Source organism: Grus americana, chromosome 8 (assembly GCF_028858705.1).
Source record: "Grus americana isolate bGruAme1 chromosome 8, bGruAme1.mat, whole genome shotgun sequence".
NCBI lineage: Eukaryota > Metazoa > Chordata > Aves > Gruiformes > Gruidae > Grus > Grus americana.
Window position 1 is genome coordinate 30,489,659 of NC_072859.1, and position 16,747 is coordinate 30,506,405.

At 38.6% G+C, this 16,747-nt stretch overlaps 1 protein-coding gene across 3 annotated transcripts in view; it reads right to left on the reverse strand.

The window, feature by feature from the left end:
* USP24 (ubiquitin specific peptidase 24) overlaps nucleotides 1-16,747 on the reverse strand; it is a 65,739-nt gene that overhangs the window by 20,312 nt on the left and 28,680 nt on the right. For all 3 annotated transcript variants that reach the window (XM_054833384.1, XM_054833383.1, XM_054833382.1), the window contains 24 exons: nucleotides 16,135-16,266; nucleotides 15,498-15,609; nucleotides 15,237-15,313; nucleotides 14,201-14,341; nucleotides 13,994-14,047; nucleotides 13,693-13,808; nucleotides 12,967-13,033; nucleotides 12,673-12,783; nucleotides 12,179-12,277; nucleotides 11,928-12,098; nucleotides 11,196-11,281; nucleotides 10,958-11,051; nucleotides 10,544-10,699; nucleotides 8,083-8,180; nucleotides 7,224-7,319; nucleotides 6,856-7,084; nucleotides 5,753-5,912; nucleotides 5,327-5,482; nucleotides 4,685-4,755; nucleotides 3,760-3,920; nucleotides 2,824-2,885; nucleotides 2,281-2,472; nucleotides 1,860-1,977; nucleotides 423-567 (listed from right to left, as the gene is read on the reverse strand). In XM_054833384.1, the coding sequence (XP_054689359.1) occupies nucleotides 423-567; nucleotides 1,860-1,977; nucleotides 2,281-2,472; nucleotides 2,824-2,885; nucleotides 3,760-3,920; nucleotides 4,685-4,755; nucleotides 5,327-5,482; nucleotides 5,753-5,912; nucleotides 6,856-7,084; nucleotides 7,224-7,319; nucleotides 8,083-8,180; nucleotides 10,544-10,699; nucleotides 10,958-11,051; nucleotides 11,196-11,281; nucleotides 11,928-12,098; nucleotides 12,179-12,277; nucleotides 12,673-12,783; nucleotides 12,967-13,033; nucleotides 13,693-13,808; nucleotides 13,994-14,047; nucleotides 14,201-14,341; nucleotides 15,237-15,313; nucleotides 15,498-15,609; nucleotides 16,135-16,266 (2,904 nt within the window). The remainder of the gene's footprint in view (nucleotides 1-422; nucleotides 568-1,859; nucleotides 1,978-2,280; nucleotides 2,473-2,823; nucleotides 2,886-3,759; nucleotides 3,921-4,684; nucleotides 4,756-5,326; nucleotides 5,483-5,752; nucleotides 5,913-6,855; nucleotides 7,085-7,223; nucleotides 7,320-8,082; nucleotides 8,181-10,543; nucleotides 10,700-10,957; nucleotides 11,052-11,195; nucleotides 11,282-11,927; nucleotides 12,099-12,178; nucleotides 12,278-12,672; nucleotides 12,784-12,966; nucleotides 13,034-13,692; nucleotides 13,809-13,993; nucleotides 14,048-14,200; nucleotides 14,342-15,236; nucleotides 15,314-15,497; nucleotides 15,610-16,134; nucleotides 16,267-16,747) is intronic.

Here is a 16,747-nt window from a genome sequence, read left to right on the forward strand (position 1 = left end):
AGTAATCAAAAGCATGAGACTCCAACAACATACTATAGCTTTTATAATCACCTTTATATGAGCTGTCAAGAGTAATTTAATGGAAAACCAGGAATATACATTCTGAAAGATCACAAGAGTGCTATATTTGGTCATTAAGATATTTAACACTTTGCACAAAACTGTTTTAAAATGGCCTAAAATGTATCTAAGTAAAATTGGTGCTATTTAGGCAATATTTCTTTCTTATCCAAATAATAACTGACAAAGACTCACTGCAGTATTTGTTTCTGAGGAAGATCAAATGGGTCTGCATTTACTCTTATCTGCTTTTTGTCATTTTAAATTGAAGACCATGGAAATTTCATGACTGGAGCAGTTAAGTTGATCATACACAGTACTCCAAACCACGTTAATACAAATCAAAAAAGGCTTTTGCTTACATCAAACTCCTTGGTAAGCGCAGGGTCACACTGGTGATGCATAGAAAGCAGCTCTTTTGTAATAAGCTGGAGATTGGAAGGTGAGCTATCAGCCAGCATTACTAACACTTCATAAGCAGCTAATCGGCTATCTGCTGTACTGCACCTAAAAAGAAAACCACATTTGAGATCTATTTTGTAGATGACTCAATTATTTCTAATTCTAGAAAGCCATATTACTCAGAACAAGTGGCAATTAATGTTCAAAAGGAACACTATAAAATGATGAAACACTCCTGAGAGATTGCAGAATGCTATTTTTTCTTTCTTGGGGAACAGGGAAGAATGGAATCAGAAGAGCAGCACCAGGAACAATCCTTTAAATAAGTCTCCCTTACTGACATGGAGACACTTGTTAACATTCAGGAGCAAGGAAAAGTTTAGGGCACCTAAAGATGACACAGAATTGGTTGTACCTCTGAGGACAGACATTCTCTATCACTGTAACACTGATGGAGACATAATGACTTGTTTACAGGGAGACAAGCCTTCAAAGAGCTAGACCAGATAACTTACTCCTACAAGAGATGACCTTAGACCTAAGCTGCTAGACCAGTACAAAGCACTTCTACTTAGCTCCTTCCAGTGGATCAAACACACTAGCCCTTTCTTCTAAAGGCCAAAGAAAAGGCTTTATTTGCTCTAAGCAAACAAAAGAGCATGCTTGAGATGAACTGCAATGGAGCAAAGCTGGAGCAAAACACGAAGGTGTAGCAAGTCCCATTCAGTTCAGGGGTTGCTAAATGCTCCGCTAAAACCTTCTTTAGGGTTTGTGGAAAGGCACCTCCATATGCCTGATCCAAATCCACACCAACTAGTCAGTGTAATGTAAGCAATCCAGCTGCAACAGCACAAAACTCCACACGAGCTAATTTACCCACCCCTTCAGATATTGTGTGGCAATAACAGAAGACAGGTGTGATAGGAAAGAGAAAGCCCACTCTTTTTTCCCCCAGCTCTCTCAGGTGCAAGGAGACTTGGTCAGTGTTAGTTTCTTACAAAACACTTTTCAAGGGAAAAAGAAAATAGTGGAACTTTTGAGATTCTCATTTACAAAGGGCTTGGAAAGTTAAGTTCCTGTTCATACTGCAATTTAGCCAACTTCCCAAGCAATGATGAGCTAAAGGAGTACACTCTGGACTCACAAAATCAGCACTCAGTTGTGCTTGCAGTTCACCATTGATCTAACAAAGCACAGACTTCAGAAGTACAGAAAAGCAAAGATTTTTGGTCACAAAAGCTTAGAAAAATGCTATTTGGAACTTATATAGGAAGCATAGAGAACTGGAGAAATACTCCAACGGTGGTATTAAATCCTAGTATGTGTAGCCCCAGTGTGCCATTTGCATTCATGAGATCTAGGACAAAACCCAACATAACAAAAAAATCAATTTTTACTTTGGATGAAAGTCTTGCTGACTGATTGCAGCACTGCCTGCTGGAGAATGGCTATTCAGAATAATCCTGGATGCTCGGAAGAGGAAATCATCCAACAATGGCTTAATCAAAGAGGAACCTGTAACACAGTAATCCACATCTACTGTTAAATACTTCCATTATCACTACAAATGTCAAAAGGTTGTTCCATAACAGCAAACTCACTTAACAGCACCATATCAACAAAAACTATACCCAAATATCTTATCAAATGGCAAAGGTACAACAAAGGTACTGCCAAAATTACTCCTTATAGCTCTGTATCACTTCTACTGATGTATTATAATGTCTTCACACATACTGTCTACTGATGAAGTCATCTGCTAGTGCTACGCAGAATTCACACCAGTCTAGTCACTTGAGAGTAAAAAGGAATACTTACCAACCATTTCCTTCTCTGCCCCACAAAGTGAAAGGAGAGTCTTGATGAGCCTCAAGTGTCCTGCTAACAGGATGTTATCAGCTTCACTGGTCTCACACTCAGCTGTGCGGTTGGGTTCAAAATTGTCCAGCCATGTGATCTCATCTTCTAACATGGCAGCTGGGCTTATCTTTAGCTGTTCCATTTCTGATGCTGCAAGAGAAGAAGAAAACCCAGAAAAATTAACAGCTCTATAAATGCAGAATATGAATTCAAAGACCATCACTAAACTGTTTGAAATTCTAGTTTCCCCCTCAATGTGTACAAAGTACACCTTCCACAAAGGAACAGATTTCACTTTCCAAAAAGAGCGAGCTGCCTCGCTATTACTAAATGCCAAAAACAGTCCATGCCAGGCATTAGCACAGGACAGGCAGCACACTGGCAGGTCACACTGAGTTCATGGTGTAACAGACCCGCCGTGAAGGCAATTCTATATCTTGTCTACAGAAGGCAGACACGCTTGGAAGCTGCAGAATGACATGCGTGCCTGTACATACTTACATGTGAGGTCATCCAATAACTGACATCTCAGGTCAAAATATTCCGTACACTGGGACAAAAGTCTGAAACATACACAAATAGAAGAAAGATTTAATTTAAAATCAGAAGCTTCTTCCTAAGCAGTTGCCTTTAAGGCCTGTGTGCTCTATCTAATCCAAAATGGCATAGCCATAGCATGGGTATGCTTCTGCACGCACATGCTGCAGCTTTAAAACAAATTTCTTCCCAACAGCTGCTTCTGAATGTTACTCATAACATTTAATCCTGCTTTCTTCCTTCACCTCGTAACAATTTTAGTTAATTATCAGGCGATGATATAACAACAACATGTTTTAACTTCTCAGTTACTCCTCTATTCAGATTCCTCTAGAAATTGATGTTTAAAGTTGCTGTTGAATTCAACAACTTTTGGCCAGTCAGGGACAAGTTAACAGGACTGACAGCTACAGTCTTTACAGGTGCAATGGGTAACATAAGCAACAAGAAGTCAGGTGAAGTCACGGGCCCAGACACCACTGAAAAGGCTGGAGCCTTTAGGATTGGTTTCTGATCTGGATCCATGCAATGCTATTGAATAAACTCAATGTTACTGTCATACATCCCATTGCCTCCGTGCCTCATGCAGGACTCCAGCCAGGTTCTGACTGCCATGGCCACATCGTAGAAGAAGCAGGCCTGTTCAGCAATTACAGCCTCACAAATGTGAAGTCAAATAAGCTGAACTATAGCAGTTCACAGAGGAAGAGTTGTACCTTGAGAATTCAGCTTTATCTCCCTTCAATTTACATACTGCCAAAGCTATCTGGGGCTTGACAGGGATATCTACTTTCGACAGACTTGTGAAGTCCTAATCCCTTGTGCCTCAGAGCTTCCACAGCACTATTCATTTAAAAATGCAATAGATTTGCTTCCTCAATAATCACACATCTGACTTACCTCTGGTTGATTCCCCTCATGATGCTGGTTGGTGACCAAAGAGGCAGCTGGGCACCGAGAACAACACTTAGGAGAAACTGGTTTGGCTTTTGTACATCTGGGTGAGCTGATGTGTCTGTCTGACTGAGGGTGTACAACTGGTCACAGGCAACACGACGAATCTGAAACAGCGTCACTGTCAAACACTAGCAGTTGCTCAAAAGTTGCAAAAAATAGATTTCTAACAAAACAGAAGTGTAACAGAAAAAACAGACATCGAGAAGCTTGTGTAAACCAGACTATGAGCTCAGCACCTGCCAGCCAGGGTTTCTCTATTTAAAGGGATTTAGCAATCCACTTTCATCCCTGAGCTAAAAGTTCTGATGCTTTATGAAACACAGATTATAAATTCAGATAAGGGGGAAAAGATACAATGACTTCATACAAAATATATGAGATGCAGTGAAATGATATATAGTATGGCTTGAAAATCTCTAGATTTCAGAATATGCAGAATAACCTTAAATCAGAAAGAATGAATTTTAGAAGGGTTCTGACATTTAGAAGCATTTCTTGAAAGTTCAGAAGAATCCATTAGATTTTTAGCCAAATCTTTTCAGACGGAAGTTACTTGGAACCTTCCCTAAAGTACTAGTTTTACAGAATGTCTCACCAAAATGACAGTATTTTCTTTAGACTGGCCACAGCAGTCCTGTGTGCCTCATGGATTAAACAAGCCTAAAGAATGTAATACTTCAGCATTTTCTATCAACACATCACTAGATAATGGACTACTAACAACTATACAAAGGTTATTCATTCAAATTACAAATATTCCAACAGTTTTTTGTAATGAACAATTTTACCTTCAAGACCATACTAAGTGATCAGAGCATATGCATTTCAGAAGTATAACATTATCAAGTTTTCAGAGAAAGACCCTCACCTCAGCACTTGGTGATCCGAGTAGTATGTCAATGATGAAATCGGCAACACAAGGCAAATTGTAAAAAGATCCTAGAACAGATGAATACCAGGCTTTTTAAAAATAATCCTTTAAAGCTAGTCAGTTACAGTCTTGCATTAAAATACTGTAGGACCTAGAGGACATCCCCCATTGACACTGAAAAGCAGTAACGGCTATTTGCGTATTTTCCCCATCTCCTTCCCCCACCAGAGACTGACACCGCATTATTAACAACATTTTCCTTCTCCTCTGACCACCACCAAGGTTTACAACTCCTGTACACAAAGGTTCAAGTACTAAACACTAGCTGTGCAAACAGCAGCACTTACAGAATTACACACTTCAAAGCCAGTGCAAATATTTAGATACTGGCAATAAGTCAGCTTTCCCAATACATTTCACTAAGGCACAGCACCACATGCTTTGTTTCATGCCACCTGTTCTTCAGTCCTGGAAAAAAAAGACAACCCTGTATTTTTTAATGAGATTTTGTGTTTTTTAACTTGAGCTGTCTCAGCCTAAAGCCGTAAGTTTCTCATGAATATATTGTACTTGCCTGTCTCCAAAAGCCTTCCCCCACCTTACTTATAAAATAGTGAGTAATCCAATTCTGTTTCATACCCAGCTGCTGACTGCGTAGCTGAAGGCAGGTTACTAAGAGAGACAAGGCTTCTCCAGCAATCAGAGCATCTTTGGTGGATACAGACTGCTGTCTCACACAGATACCAGCGTGCAACGCAGTTGGCTCTCCTTCGCTTCCTGAACTGCAATTACTTCCTGCATTAAGAAATGAACAAGTGCTGTAATCCGTTACATTTTTCAGATGTCAGTTCTCTGCAACTTAAAAAACTTCTCTAAACGCCACACAAACGTACAGCATTTTTATCAGCTTTGTGTAACTCAATCACTGAATATCCAGAGTTGGAAGGGACCTACAAGGATCATGGAATCCAACTCCAATGAATTCAGCTTCAAGCTCTGCAAGAGTAAAATTAAGAATAAACCAAATGCTTTCTTTAGATTGGTTTAGAGACACAGTTAACCTACCTGAGCTGCTAAGTCTGTTTCGAATCCCAGCAGGAAATAAAGTGTTGCTCTCTTTTATTGGCTGACTACTTCCCACGAGGTCCAGTCGTCCTGCAGCAGCAGCCCAAGAGAGTCGCATGAAGCAAGCCACTGTGGAAGTGAAATCATTCACCTCCATAGTCTGAAGGAACAAGAAACAGCGGTTACTTCTGTGATATTTAACACTCTTTCTTAATCATAGTGGTAAGAGGAACGCATCATCTGGATCATATCAAATTGACATTTGGATTTGTTTTCCTCTCTCTTCTCTAAGCAGGCTCAAGGATACAAGAGTCTTTTTGTTCCCAAGGAGATATTAGTATTGCTTCCTTAGTAGGAAGTAGTTTGTTTTTAAATTCTCCACTGTGGTAGATTCTCTTTTCACCTATCTGGAGTTAGGCATGCTGATTTCAATCATATCAATCCATTTGGGAAGCACTGCCCAAGAACCTAACATAGCATACTCGTCACATTAACTTCTTTCAACTGGACTCAACTTTCAAATGGGTTGAGTTCTTGTCAGCTTAGATTGTTTTAGTAAATAGCTAGTCTCAGACTAATTACACTGACATGGCTATAAAGGGGAAAATGGCATTTTCTTAGGGCACTGAAAATAAAAAGGTTTCCTTTCTTCCCAAGGTACCATCAAACAAATTTAATTATTAATGAGCTATTTGACAAAAAACTTGCCCAAAATTTCTAATTCAGAGAAACACGGATTATAAACCACAAGTTCAAGCAGGAAACTTCTCCCTTCTGTTTACAGAAAATTAACACGAATAACATCTTAGAGTTAAGTGTGACTGAAAATACATCACCAGTAAGATTTCTGAGTAGATCTATTTCTGGTAAGCTCTTTTGGGATACTGCTTCCCTTCGTACTGCAAAAATAATTCCTGAGACTGTAAAATTCAGATCAAGATTGGGAAGAGACACTGATAGTCTGGATTTTTGGATGCTTTTAAATGGACCCTGGGCAAGAACCTGCATAAAAGGTAGACTTTTGAGTAAAAATCCAGGAGTTATACAGCTGTCACTGGAGACCACGTCGCTACATCACCATAAATCATCAAACGCTTCCTTACTTGTATGGCAACTCTTGCTGCTGGTATGATTTCTTCTACCCGAATGGAGGATCTATCAGACACGGAGAGCTGTCGGTAGGATGACTTCTCAGGCGTTCCACAAATGGACATCTGCCTGCTTGCTTGTCGGCTGACATTACGGAAGGGGCGTGAGGACAATGCTTCTATGCCATCTTTAACGAAATCCTCATCCAGTAAGGTAGGCATTGTCTGGCCAACAAGCAAGAACCTACATTCACAGAGCAAAAACATCAGGCTTATTTTTGAATGTTCACAGCAAGTGAATGAAACAGAACTCAAAGTACCAATTAATCCTAAATATTAAGCCAAGAAAGCAGCACTTTCTCTAGTGAAAGGCAATTACATACCTTGCAAGTTGCAGGCAGATGGAATAGACTCCCTGTCTTGTTTCATAGTCTACTTCTGATGGGATGGAATCTCTCTGCATCACATTCACCACCAAACTTAAAAACAAATCAATAAGCCTCTGTGTGAAAATGTTTTACAGTAGGATGGTGCTGCAATTAATATTCATGTCTATCATTGTCTCCTCCTATTCAGTCAGCTGAGTGCCAGTTAAACCTGCCAAACTGGTGTCTTTGGAGACTAACATCCCCATTTTCTCCTCCTACATCTACAGATGGAAGTTTTCTGTTCCTGCTGGAAAATGCTTCAGGATCTGTGGGGCAGGGGAGGTGGATAGAGTTACTAAAAGCAACATATACTTGATAAATCTGACACAAGCAGTATTGCCAGGTCTTCCAAATCACTCACGCTGTGCCTCAACTCTTATCTGAAGGGTCTGAATTTTGGAGACACTAAAATTTAATTTGGTTCCCACTGCACGATCTACCCTTTGACTGCTTAAAATGGCCATTGGCATCTATGCAGGACATAGTGTAATGTACACACTTGCAAATTTGAACTGAAATGCTTGAACGCTAACTATCTAAATATCAACTACCTTAGTAAAAGCTACACTTCACAAGCTTATCTGTGCCTAACTTTATTTTGGGGTTTAACAACATGTACTCTGTTACATTACATTACTATGATAGCTGGATTTCAGACACTGGATAATGAAAAAACAGCTTTGGGTGGATTTTTTCTCCTCTGAAAAAGAAGCTGACAGGTGTACTAGTGTGCTGCATTGTGGAAATCAGAAAACACACAGAACTGCTAACTAAATGAAGTGTTATAAATTTAGTCAAGATTTTGAAAGCTAACCTCAAACCTCCTGCTCTGAGGAAGTTTTCACAGAAAGACTTGGCACAGTTTCTTGCCATTTCATCGTCTGCAGTTGGCATCAGCTTGGAGCTCAGTACCTAAAATAAATGAGTAAATAAGCATGCATACACCTTCCCCACCTTAGTATTCTTTATCTGCTGAAGGTTAAAAGTACAACAGAAAAAAAATCCACTACAAATGAAGCAATTAACAAGACACTTATGCAAAGCTGTAGTCAGTAAAGAGAAATCACATTAAAATATTCAGGACAACTATGGCTATTACAGATATTTATTCTGTATAATTTTTTTTTCCTTATTGCAGTTTGCTTGTTAAGGGAAAGGATAAAGTACATACTCTAGCACATGAAATGTTGTTTCAGGCTCTGTTGGTGCTCCTTAAGAGCCCAAATCCTTCTCCTTTCTAGATTTTCAGTCGACAGTATCCCTTTAAAAAAAACCCTTCGGATGGCTTACTTATTGATTCATGCCTTCTGAAACATAACTGTATTGCTGCCTTTTTTTTTTTTTTTTTTTTTAAGATGGTCCTGGTAATTCTACAGGCCTTATGAACATCAGCACTGTCTCATCCCTTCTGTTTTAAGTCAGCACTAAACTTCACAGAATGCAATTACGCTCAGAAACATGGCCATAAGGAAGTCTGCGGTCTCTGTGGGTCAGACCTCCTGTACATTTATAATCACTTTAGCTTCGTTTTACATAAAGAAAAAACAAAACAACACCCAAACAAACAAAACCCAGCTCCTCCCCAAACCCCAGAAAACCCCCAGAAGTTATTTACTTTCTTGAAAAGTGTCTTTGGCATGCACAGCCAACAATGCTGCATGTGGGAAAACAAAATATATCCTTTCCAGGTTCACAGGTCAGAAGAACGGTTTACAGAGTTCCAGGCATGAAATCTTATCACAACACTGCAGGATATAACCCTGAACATCTGCAACATTTAATTTTCATCTCTTTCATACACTCTGCAAATTTCCTGTGCGCATTTTTTCCGAAAGCAGTTCAGACTGGTTCCCATATTTTCAGCATATCACCACTTCAGGGGATAAAAGAGCACATCATCCTTTTCCTGACAGAAATCATCTTACAATTGGCTTGACTGGACTTGAGGAACAAGTCCATTCATATAATCTACACATCTAATCCAATTTGCTACTTCTCATCCCTTGCCAGAAAAGCAAGCAATTTATTACTTGCCTTTATTATTTTCTCTGGCATAGAAGCAGCAGATAACTGTCTCGTCATGCTGTAATATCACCTGCCAGTTCAACAAGATACCCTTGCTGTGATACGCTAAACCATTTGCTTTCAGTTGTAGAACTTGTCAACGTATTTCAAAGACATCAAATATCTTTCATTCCAACTGTACAGAAAAGGTGGGAATCCTAACGCTGCGGTGTGATGACAGGGTTGAAAGATGAAGAGCTCACATTAGACTGCAGAAACCAAAGGAAAGCAACTACCAGAAAATTCCTCCAGTAATCTTGGCACACACGGGGAATGAGAGTAACTTTGTCCACTGTTTTTGAAGTTGCTGACAATCAGTCCTCCAACTTCAAGTTGTTCAAACCGTATTTGTCATGAGTTCTTATAAGTAGGACTAGAAGCTGTCCAGCTTCCTAGAGCATGCAGATTACAGCATCCTAACAACGACACCAGCTGAACTCTCTTATACTCTTCAAAATCCATCCACTGAACACATGGCAAGAACCTTTTTACAGGGTCTGATCCAGTGTTTTGGATAGAGAACTTAGAAAAATACTTTGAGGTAAAAAAAAAGTGTATGTATTCCACTCAGTTTGCATGCACAGCTAAAACAGGCCAGAAGCTTCTGGGTAAAAGCCCTGCACATTTGGATAGTGAAAATTCTTCACAGTTGAATGCTTCTCAAGAATATTTCTCCTTAGCCTCTACAGACAGAATATGGAGGACAGGATATTCCTCCTTATATAGCAGGGAAGTTAGCATTCCTTTTTCTTTCAAATTGAATTGAGCAAATCCAATCAAACTAAACAACAGCTCCAATTAATTTTTAAAAGAACCGACATATATATATCTATATATATTTACATACATATATACACACACACACTAAAGATCACATATTCAGAGTTTCTGGAGATTCGAGCAGGAATTTTACCTAAACAGTAAGGATTTTGATGTTTCTTTGCTCCTCTCCACTTGCTTCAGAATACAACTTCCACCTTGCAAATTACAAAAAGAGGGGTCTGGCTTCCCAGTACAGTCTCTAAAGGGAAACTTTTTACCTCTTTTGTTCTGTGTAGAATTTATTGCATACAGAAAGGCAGGCTATGATATGACATTCGCATTTTGCATAATAACCCTGTCACCTGTGGTCTCCTGCCCAAGAAACTTAGAACTACTTAAACCCTAGTGCCCAGAAACACAAGTAGAAAGCAGTAAGTGTGTTTTCTTACCTCTAAATTGTAGAGCACTCTGAAGGTGGACATGCCTGGAGCAAAAGATCTGAAAAGACTTTCTAGTATGGAACTAGCACTGGGCTGATGTTGGTGTTTTGAAGACAAGGATGGTGATTTTGAAGACTGAGAACTTGATTCTGATAGCAGTGTTTTCTAGGAGTAAGTCACAGAAGAAATATTTTGAGACTACTGCATTTTGTTGTAATTGGAAATACATTTTGTATAATCCCTGTAATAACCTCCTGCATCCAGCTGTTTTGAAACAAGTCAATAATCCTTAATGTGACCATTATTTTGCAGCAGAGTTTCAAACCCTTCACAGATTATAATCTGATAGGAAATTTTAAGAAAATTGGTAGGTAAAATCCTTCTTGTTAAACTCACCAACATCAGCTATTGTTTAATCCGTACCTTCCTTCCCAGTGAATCAAGCTGATCAAGAGCCTCCTGAATAGCTGGGTCAGTGGGAATCAAGAGCAGAAGTTTCCTCACTCGCAGTGTTATCCTGAAAAGTTATCAGAAGTTACTTGTGCAAAATGGGACTCAGCCACACTGTGGCCTGGTGGATGCCTACACACTGTGAAGTAGCGATTCGAACTTCACAGTGCAAGCATTTCTTCAATATTTAAAAACCATTTAGTTTGCTTACCTTGGCTCCTCTAGATTGGCAAGCTGGTAAAGCATATCAAACACATTACACACGAGAGCCATGACTACTCCAGGGAGGGATTTCTCCTGAGAATTAAGTAGAAATACAAAGGTCTTTTTCTCTCCTCTCTGTTGCAAGTAATTTAAGAGAGCTCTTCACTGAAGCAACTGACCCAGATGCCAACCTGACCCATAGAAATCCCTGCTACTTTCTAGACTGAGAGAGCATCTGAACTTTTACATTACCCCATTTCCCTTTCAACAATCAATTTTTGAAGTCAACTGTTAGTTAGGGTTGACATAAAAAGCAGACCAGGAATGGTCTGAACACACTAGTTAATGCTTCTTAGTTTATTCTCATACCACAGCTTTATTACTACGGAAAGCTGGAAATTTCTCTCCCCAATAAATATAAAATCTCAAGATTAAATCGTATGGGTCTCATATGTTTGATTAAAAGACCCTGTAGAGATTAATAAACACCAAGCAGGCTACGTGACAGAATACAGATTATAAAGTCCAATCTGCATGCATAAGGCAATTGTGTATTTAAATGCTTTGTTTCAATTGCAGTTTGAAAGCAAAACCAGACTACAAAAGACAGGATGCTCAAACTCATGTGAACAGCTTCTGTCTCATCTTACTGTTCCTCTTCCACCCCAGCTGTGTCTCCTCCAACTATCACCCCTCCAAGAAAAAATCTGAGGGAAGGTTTCAGGTTAATACGCTGTACCTGTTCCATTGCATAGGATGAACTAAATACACTGCCGCTGTTGCTGGAACTGGCTGAGGAATCTGCAGAGCTGCCTGATGGAGTCCCACTTCCTGATGTTTTTACTGTAAGGACTTGTTCATCAGAGAAGCCCAGTTGGTGGAGTAGTTTCTGATCTTTGTTTACAGTTAGCTGCAAGAAAATATTTACCATTTAGTTCTGGAAAAGAGACTCAATTTCATAAAGAATGAGAATTCTTTGTAGTTACATACCAGGCTGTCATTGGCAAATATCTGTATATTATCCACAGGTGAATTCAACATCTTTGCTATCTTCCACCTGATGCTCCCTACAGTTTCATTGCTATGAGCCTGTAAAATTAAACAACACTGGTTTACTGCTCAAGCAGTAAATTCCAGGAGAGAAAAAAAAAAGTTTCCCATTAAAGCCCTCCTGCTCCTCTGTATAGGGTGGTAAAGGTACTGTCCACAAAAGAGCCTGACAGGGTAGGACAGCAGCAGAAGTGCTCCATCACTGACAGTAAGCAAACAACTTCTTCCCACCCCAGAATGATAATCAAAATACATTTAGTCTACAAACACTTCATTACAGTAGCCTTATACACACTTTTAACGTTTTCAAATAGAGTCTCCAAGTTGACTGGTGTCCTTAAAACCAGCTTACTCTGTTGAGTCTAGGCATCAAAAAATCCAAGAATAGCTACGGGATCAACACGGCATGACAGACGTAACCTGTGCACACATACCTCTATGGTGAAGGTATCTTTGGTAGACTCGTATGTAACATTAAGTGTTAAAAGATGTCCATGGAAAGAGGCACCATGAGGTAGAATAGTTCGGGGAACAGAGTAAAGGTCCTGAAGGAAAAGAAGGATGACAATAAATACCACTCTTAAAACCAAAGACATTTCTATGATGACACGTAACAAAGTTACTAGAGTTGCATAGGTTTAAATAACTTTAAATTTAAATTTATTTTAATTTTTAATAATATTGGAAGTTGTGTTCTTAGCCTTGCCTAGTAAAAAAATACATCTTACCTCTATTGTTATCACATAACGCTCCGCCAACAGCAGTAGCCTCTCAATTATTACAAGTTTAGTTGACCTAGAGATAAACATTGAAAACAAGAGTAACTTGTCCCAGAGATTAATTTTTGATGCCTACGGGTACCTACCACAAACTAGCTGTTTTCAAATATAACTCCTTAAACTTGGAGTTAATTCAGTTGAAATTAACTAGGAAAACAGGCCAAGAAGCTCATGTTCTACTGCTCGAGAAGTAGCCAGCTTCAAAAGAAGCTTCATGTTTCTAAAGGTCCCACCCTGTGTATATTTAAGCTACACACATATAGGTATGCGTAAGTTAAGCTAGAGGATGAAAAACCATCCTTTTCACTCCCAATTAAAAAAACCCCAAAACCAAACCCTGCTGCCCCAGAAATATTATATTACTAAGAGGCTGGTAATAGTCTGTGGGGCGGGGTTTGTGGGTTTTTTGGTTGGTTTTGGTTTTTTGGAGGTTGGACAGGTGGGTGTTGGGGTTTTTTTGGTTGTTTACTTTCTGGGTTTTTTGCTTTTTAAAACACAGGTTTTTCAAAGTCTCTTTGGAACTCAAATTGCATTGTAATTGGAATATTCAATTGAGAAAGAACCAGAACATACAACTACCAATATTCAGAATTTTAATTAGCACTCAAAATCATGTGGGAAGCAGCTGGGAGCAAGTGTCTACTGTCATATTTACTCTTTTAAAGGCAGGCCTACCTATAAGGAGACTGAACTGATGTTGCTACTGTAGGCATAGCAGTTGCTGTAAGCATTTTTGTAGCTCTTGTAACAGCATGTGTTAATGTTGGACCACCGAGTGCAGAGCTGGCTGCCTAGAATTGAAAGCAGAGTATAAGTGCTGGTTTACATGGACAATTAGTATGTCCTGGAGAGCTAAGAGGACAAGAAACATTTGTGGAAAGAATTTTTTTCTTTAAATAGAATTATCATTGTCAATCTAATTCTAAGATACAAAACTGAAAAGGATGTAGGTACAAGAATAAAATTTGTCCTTTACCTCTAATCGTGTGTAGCAATCAGCAATGAATTTCTTGTGCAGTGATACTGAATCCTAAAGATAAAGTGTACAAACGAATTAGAACTTAAACCAAAATCATGGGAATAACTTATAACTGACAGAACCTGACAAATTACACATTTTAACACACAGAGTATCAAGGCTCTATGAATGTCAAAGCACTTTCATGTACAAATATATGCCTACCTTCTTCAGTCTAGGAGTTAGATTAATATAGCTGTAATTTATTATCAATTGAATAGCTTCATTGGCAATTTCTTCATCAGGTGACTCCATTGCAATCTTCCAAATGAAATCCATTCCTATTAATTCCAGTTTTTCTACACTCTACGCAAGAAAGAACAACAGTAAAACATGACTGGATTTCTAACACAATAGTGAGTTGAACCACAGCAATGAAACAGTCTTCCATCTGCTGGAAAAGCATCTTTTGACTAAATCTTAAAAATTTTCTTTTCCAACACACTGCCAAGCTTTGGCACAGTGCAAAGTGAAATCAATAGCTGCAGATTTGTATGCTTATACTAGGAAAAAAAATATTTGTTTACAGGTGGATAAACAAGTTCCAAAGAACACTCTCAAGCCAACTGAAAAAATGAAAAACTTTACTTGGGAAAAAGCACAGGGAAATTTAATCGGGAATGGAATTTGTTTCACAAAGGTCAACATGGTAACCAACCACATAATAAACCATCACAAAAACTACTGTGGTACTTGGCAAAAAACTACGCATTTGAAGTAAGTTAACTCTCAGTGATAAAGATCTAAAATGCCTATAGAAAACTACTTAGCATATAACAATTAATTTAACAAAACCACTGAAGAATCATAGAGTTTGTATGCTATTGTACGTTAGAATTTGAATATGATAAGCCTAAATCTCATGTAAATAATTAAAAAAAAAAAGGAAAATTTCCCTGCTAGGGAGAAGCAAAAAAATGCACACTAGAATTCATGATTATTAAAGTAGTAGTCCACTTATTCCTCCTGCAAAGTCTTAGAAGCTACATATCGGCTTCCAGCTACCAATTGCTGAATTTTAACTGTTGTAATCCTGGACCTTTAGCTTCAGAATTTAACAATGTTAATGCTAGAATGACAATCTGCATATTACCACAAACACGACCGTGTCAAACAGCTGCTAAAGAATCCTTGTCTCACCTCCTCCCATCCCCAAGATGCCACTGGTAGTATACAAGAACAAATGTGCCAGAACACTCACCAACTGAGTTCCCTGCCTCTTTAGTCGATGGTCACACAGGTTCACATTTTCAAAGAAAGTCTTAAATAAACTAAAACCTGAAAGTGAAAAAAGTTGGAAGCTTTTTATTCAGGTCAGGCTAAGCCTACCCCTCTTGTGGACTATTACAATTTAAAATGATAGAAAAAGATCCCTGTTTGGATGTTTAATTTTAAGGATTAGGAAGCAAATTCCAGGTATATATTTCAAAAACAAATCTGTTGACCAAAGCCATTTTCTTACCATTCATAGTAATTTCATACGACTCCAGTTTAAGAATTTTCTCCTTGAAGAGCTGTTGCTGTACATCACTCTCTAGATCATGCTGTCCTTTTGTAAACCACTCAAAGCACATCTGGGAATGAAAGGCAGGTGTATTTTTACCCCATTGTCATGGCAAATATTTTCATTTTATACAGCATTGGCAAACTATGTCAGATACTACAGTAACTCATCTTACAGAAGTTTTATCTACAGCAAGAGGTTCAAAAATCTAATCATCTAGTAACCTCCCACATTATACAGGCTGTATTGTAGCATTAGGGTACTTTGTCTTCATCATCATCTTTCACCCAAATAATGCTGAATGTCTCTTATGACCCCAAAAACTTGCATGTTCCCCTTTTCAAACCAGCATCAATAAACCTGCAAGTCATCTCCCGGCCAACGTTCCGCCCTCAGTCAAATTTAATGTTAAAAGAGCATCCTAGTCATAACTGAACATGTAACAGTGGCTCCATTAGCTTACACAAAGCATATAAATGCATTAGTTTGTGTTTGCTATTTATGTTTCACATGTCTCAACAACTACACTTGCTATTCATGATCCATTAAGATTCACTCTGCAACTGCAGACACCAACTTTTCAAGTTTTTCTTACCTCTCGATCTAACTCACAAACATCCTGGCCAGTTACAAGGCATTCCCAGATCTCCCTGGCACGATTCCAGCCCAAATAAAGGGTGGCTTCTTGCAGAAAAAATGCCAAAAATTTTAGATGTGCCTCCAAATACTGAGAAAGAGGAAACAAACAAACAAAAAATAAATCAAGCTTAAGACTTTTCTTTCTGAAACAAGAACTCTGAGTGTTCTTTTTATTTTTTACAAACTTAGTTGTCAAATAATAGTACACTTTGCAAAACCTGGAAAACAAATTGTTTCTGCAGCGAGATTTATTTATATTTTACACAATTTTTAACATTACTTCTTTTTGAATACCCTTCTAAAAGGGAACACTGAAGTCCCCTTGGATTTGTTATTACTTTCCCAATATTGATATTATTTAACACTAGTTACTAAGTCACAACTAGTATGGAAAAATATTATCAAAACCTTAGCAACAAACTGTTACAAGCTATCTGTGCATGTGACTTTCATGTCCTAACTAGCCAATCTATTTCAGGTTTTGAGAGCTTCACATCAAATTCAAAGGTATAGTCTCTATGAGGGTAGTTGAACTGAAGTTGGTGGAGAAGCTGGAAGATGCACAAGCT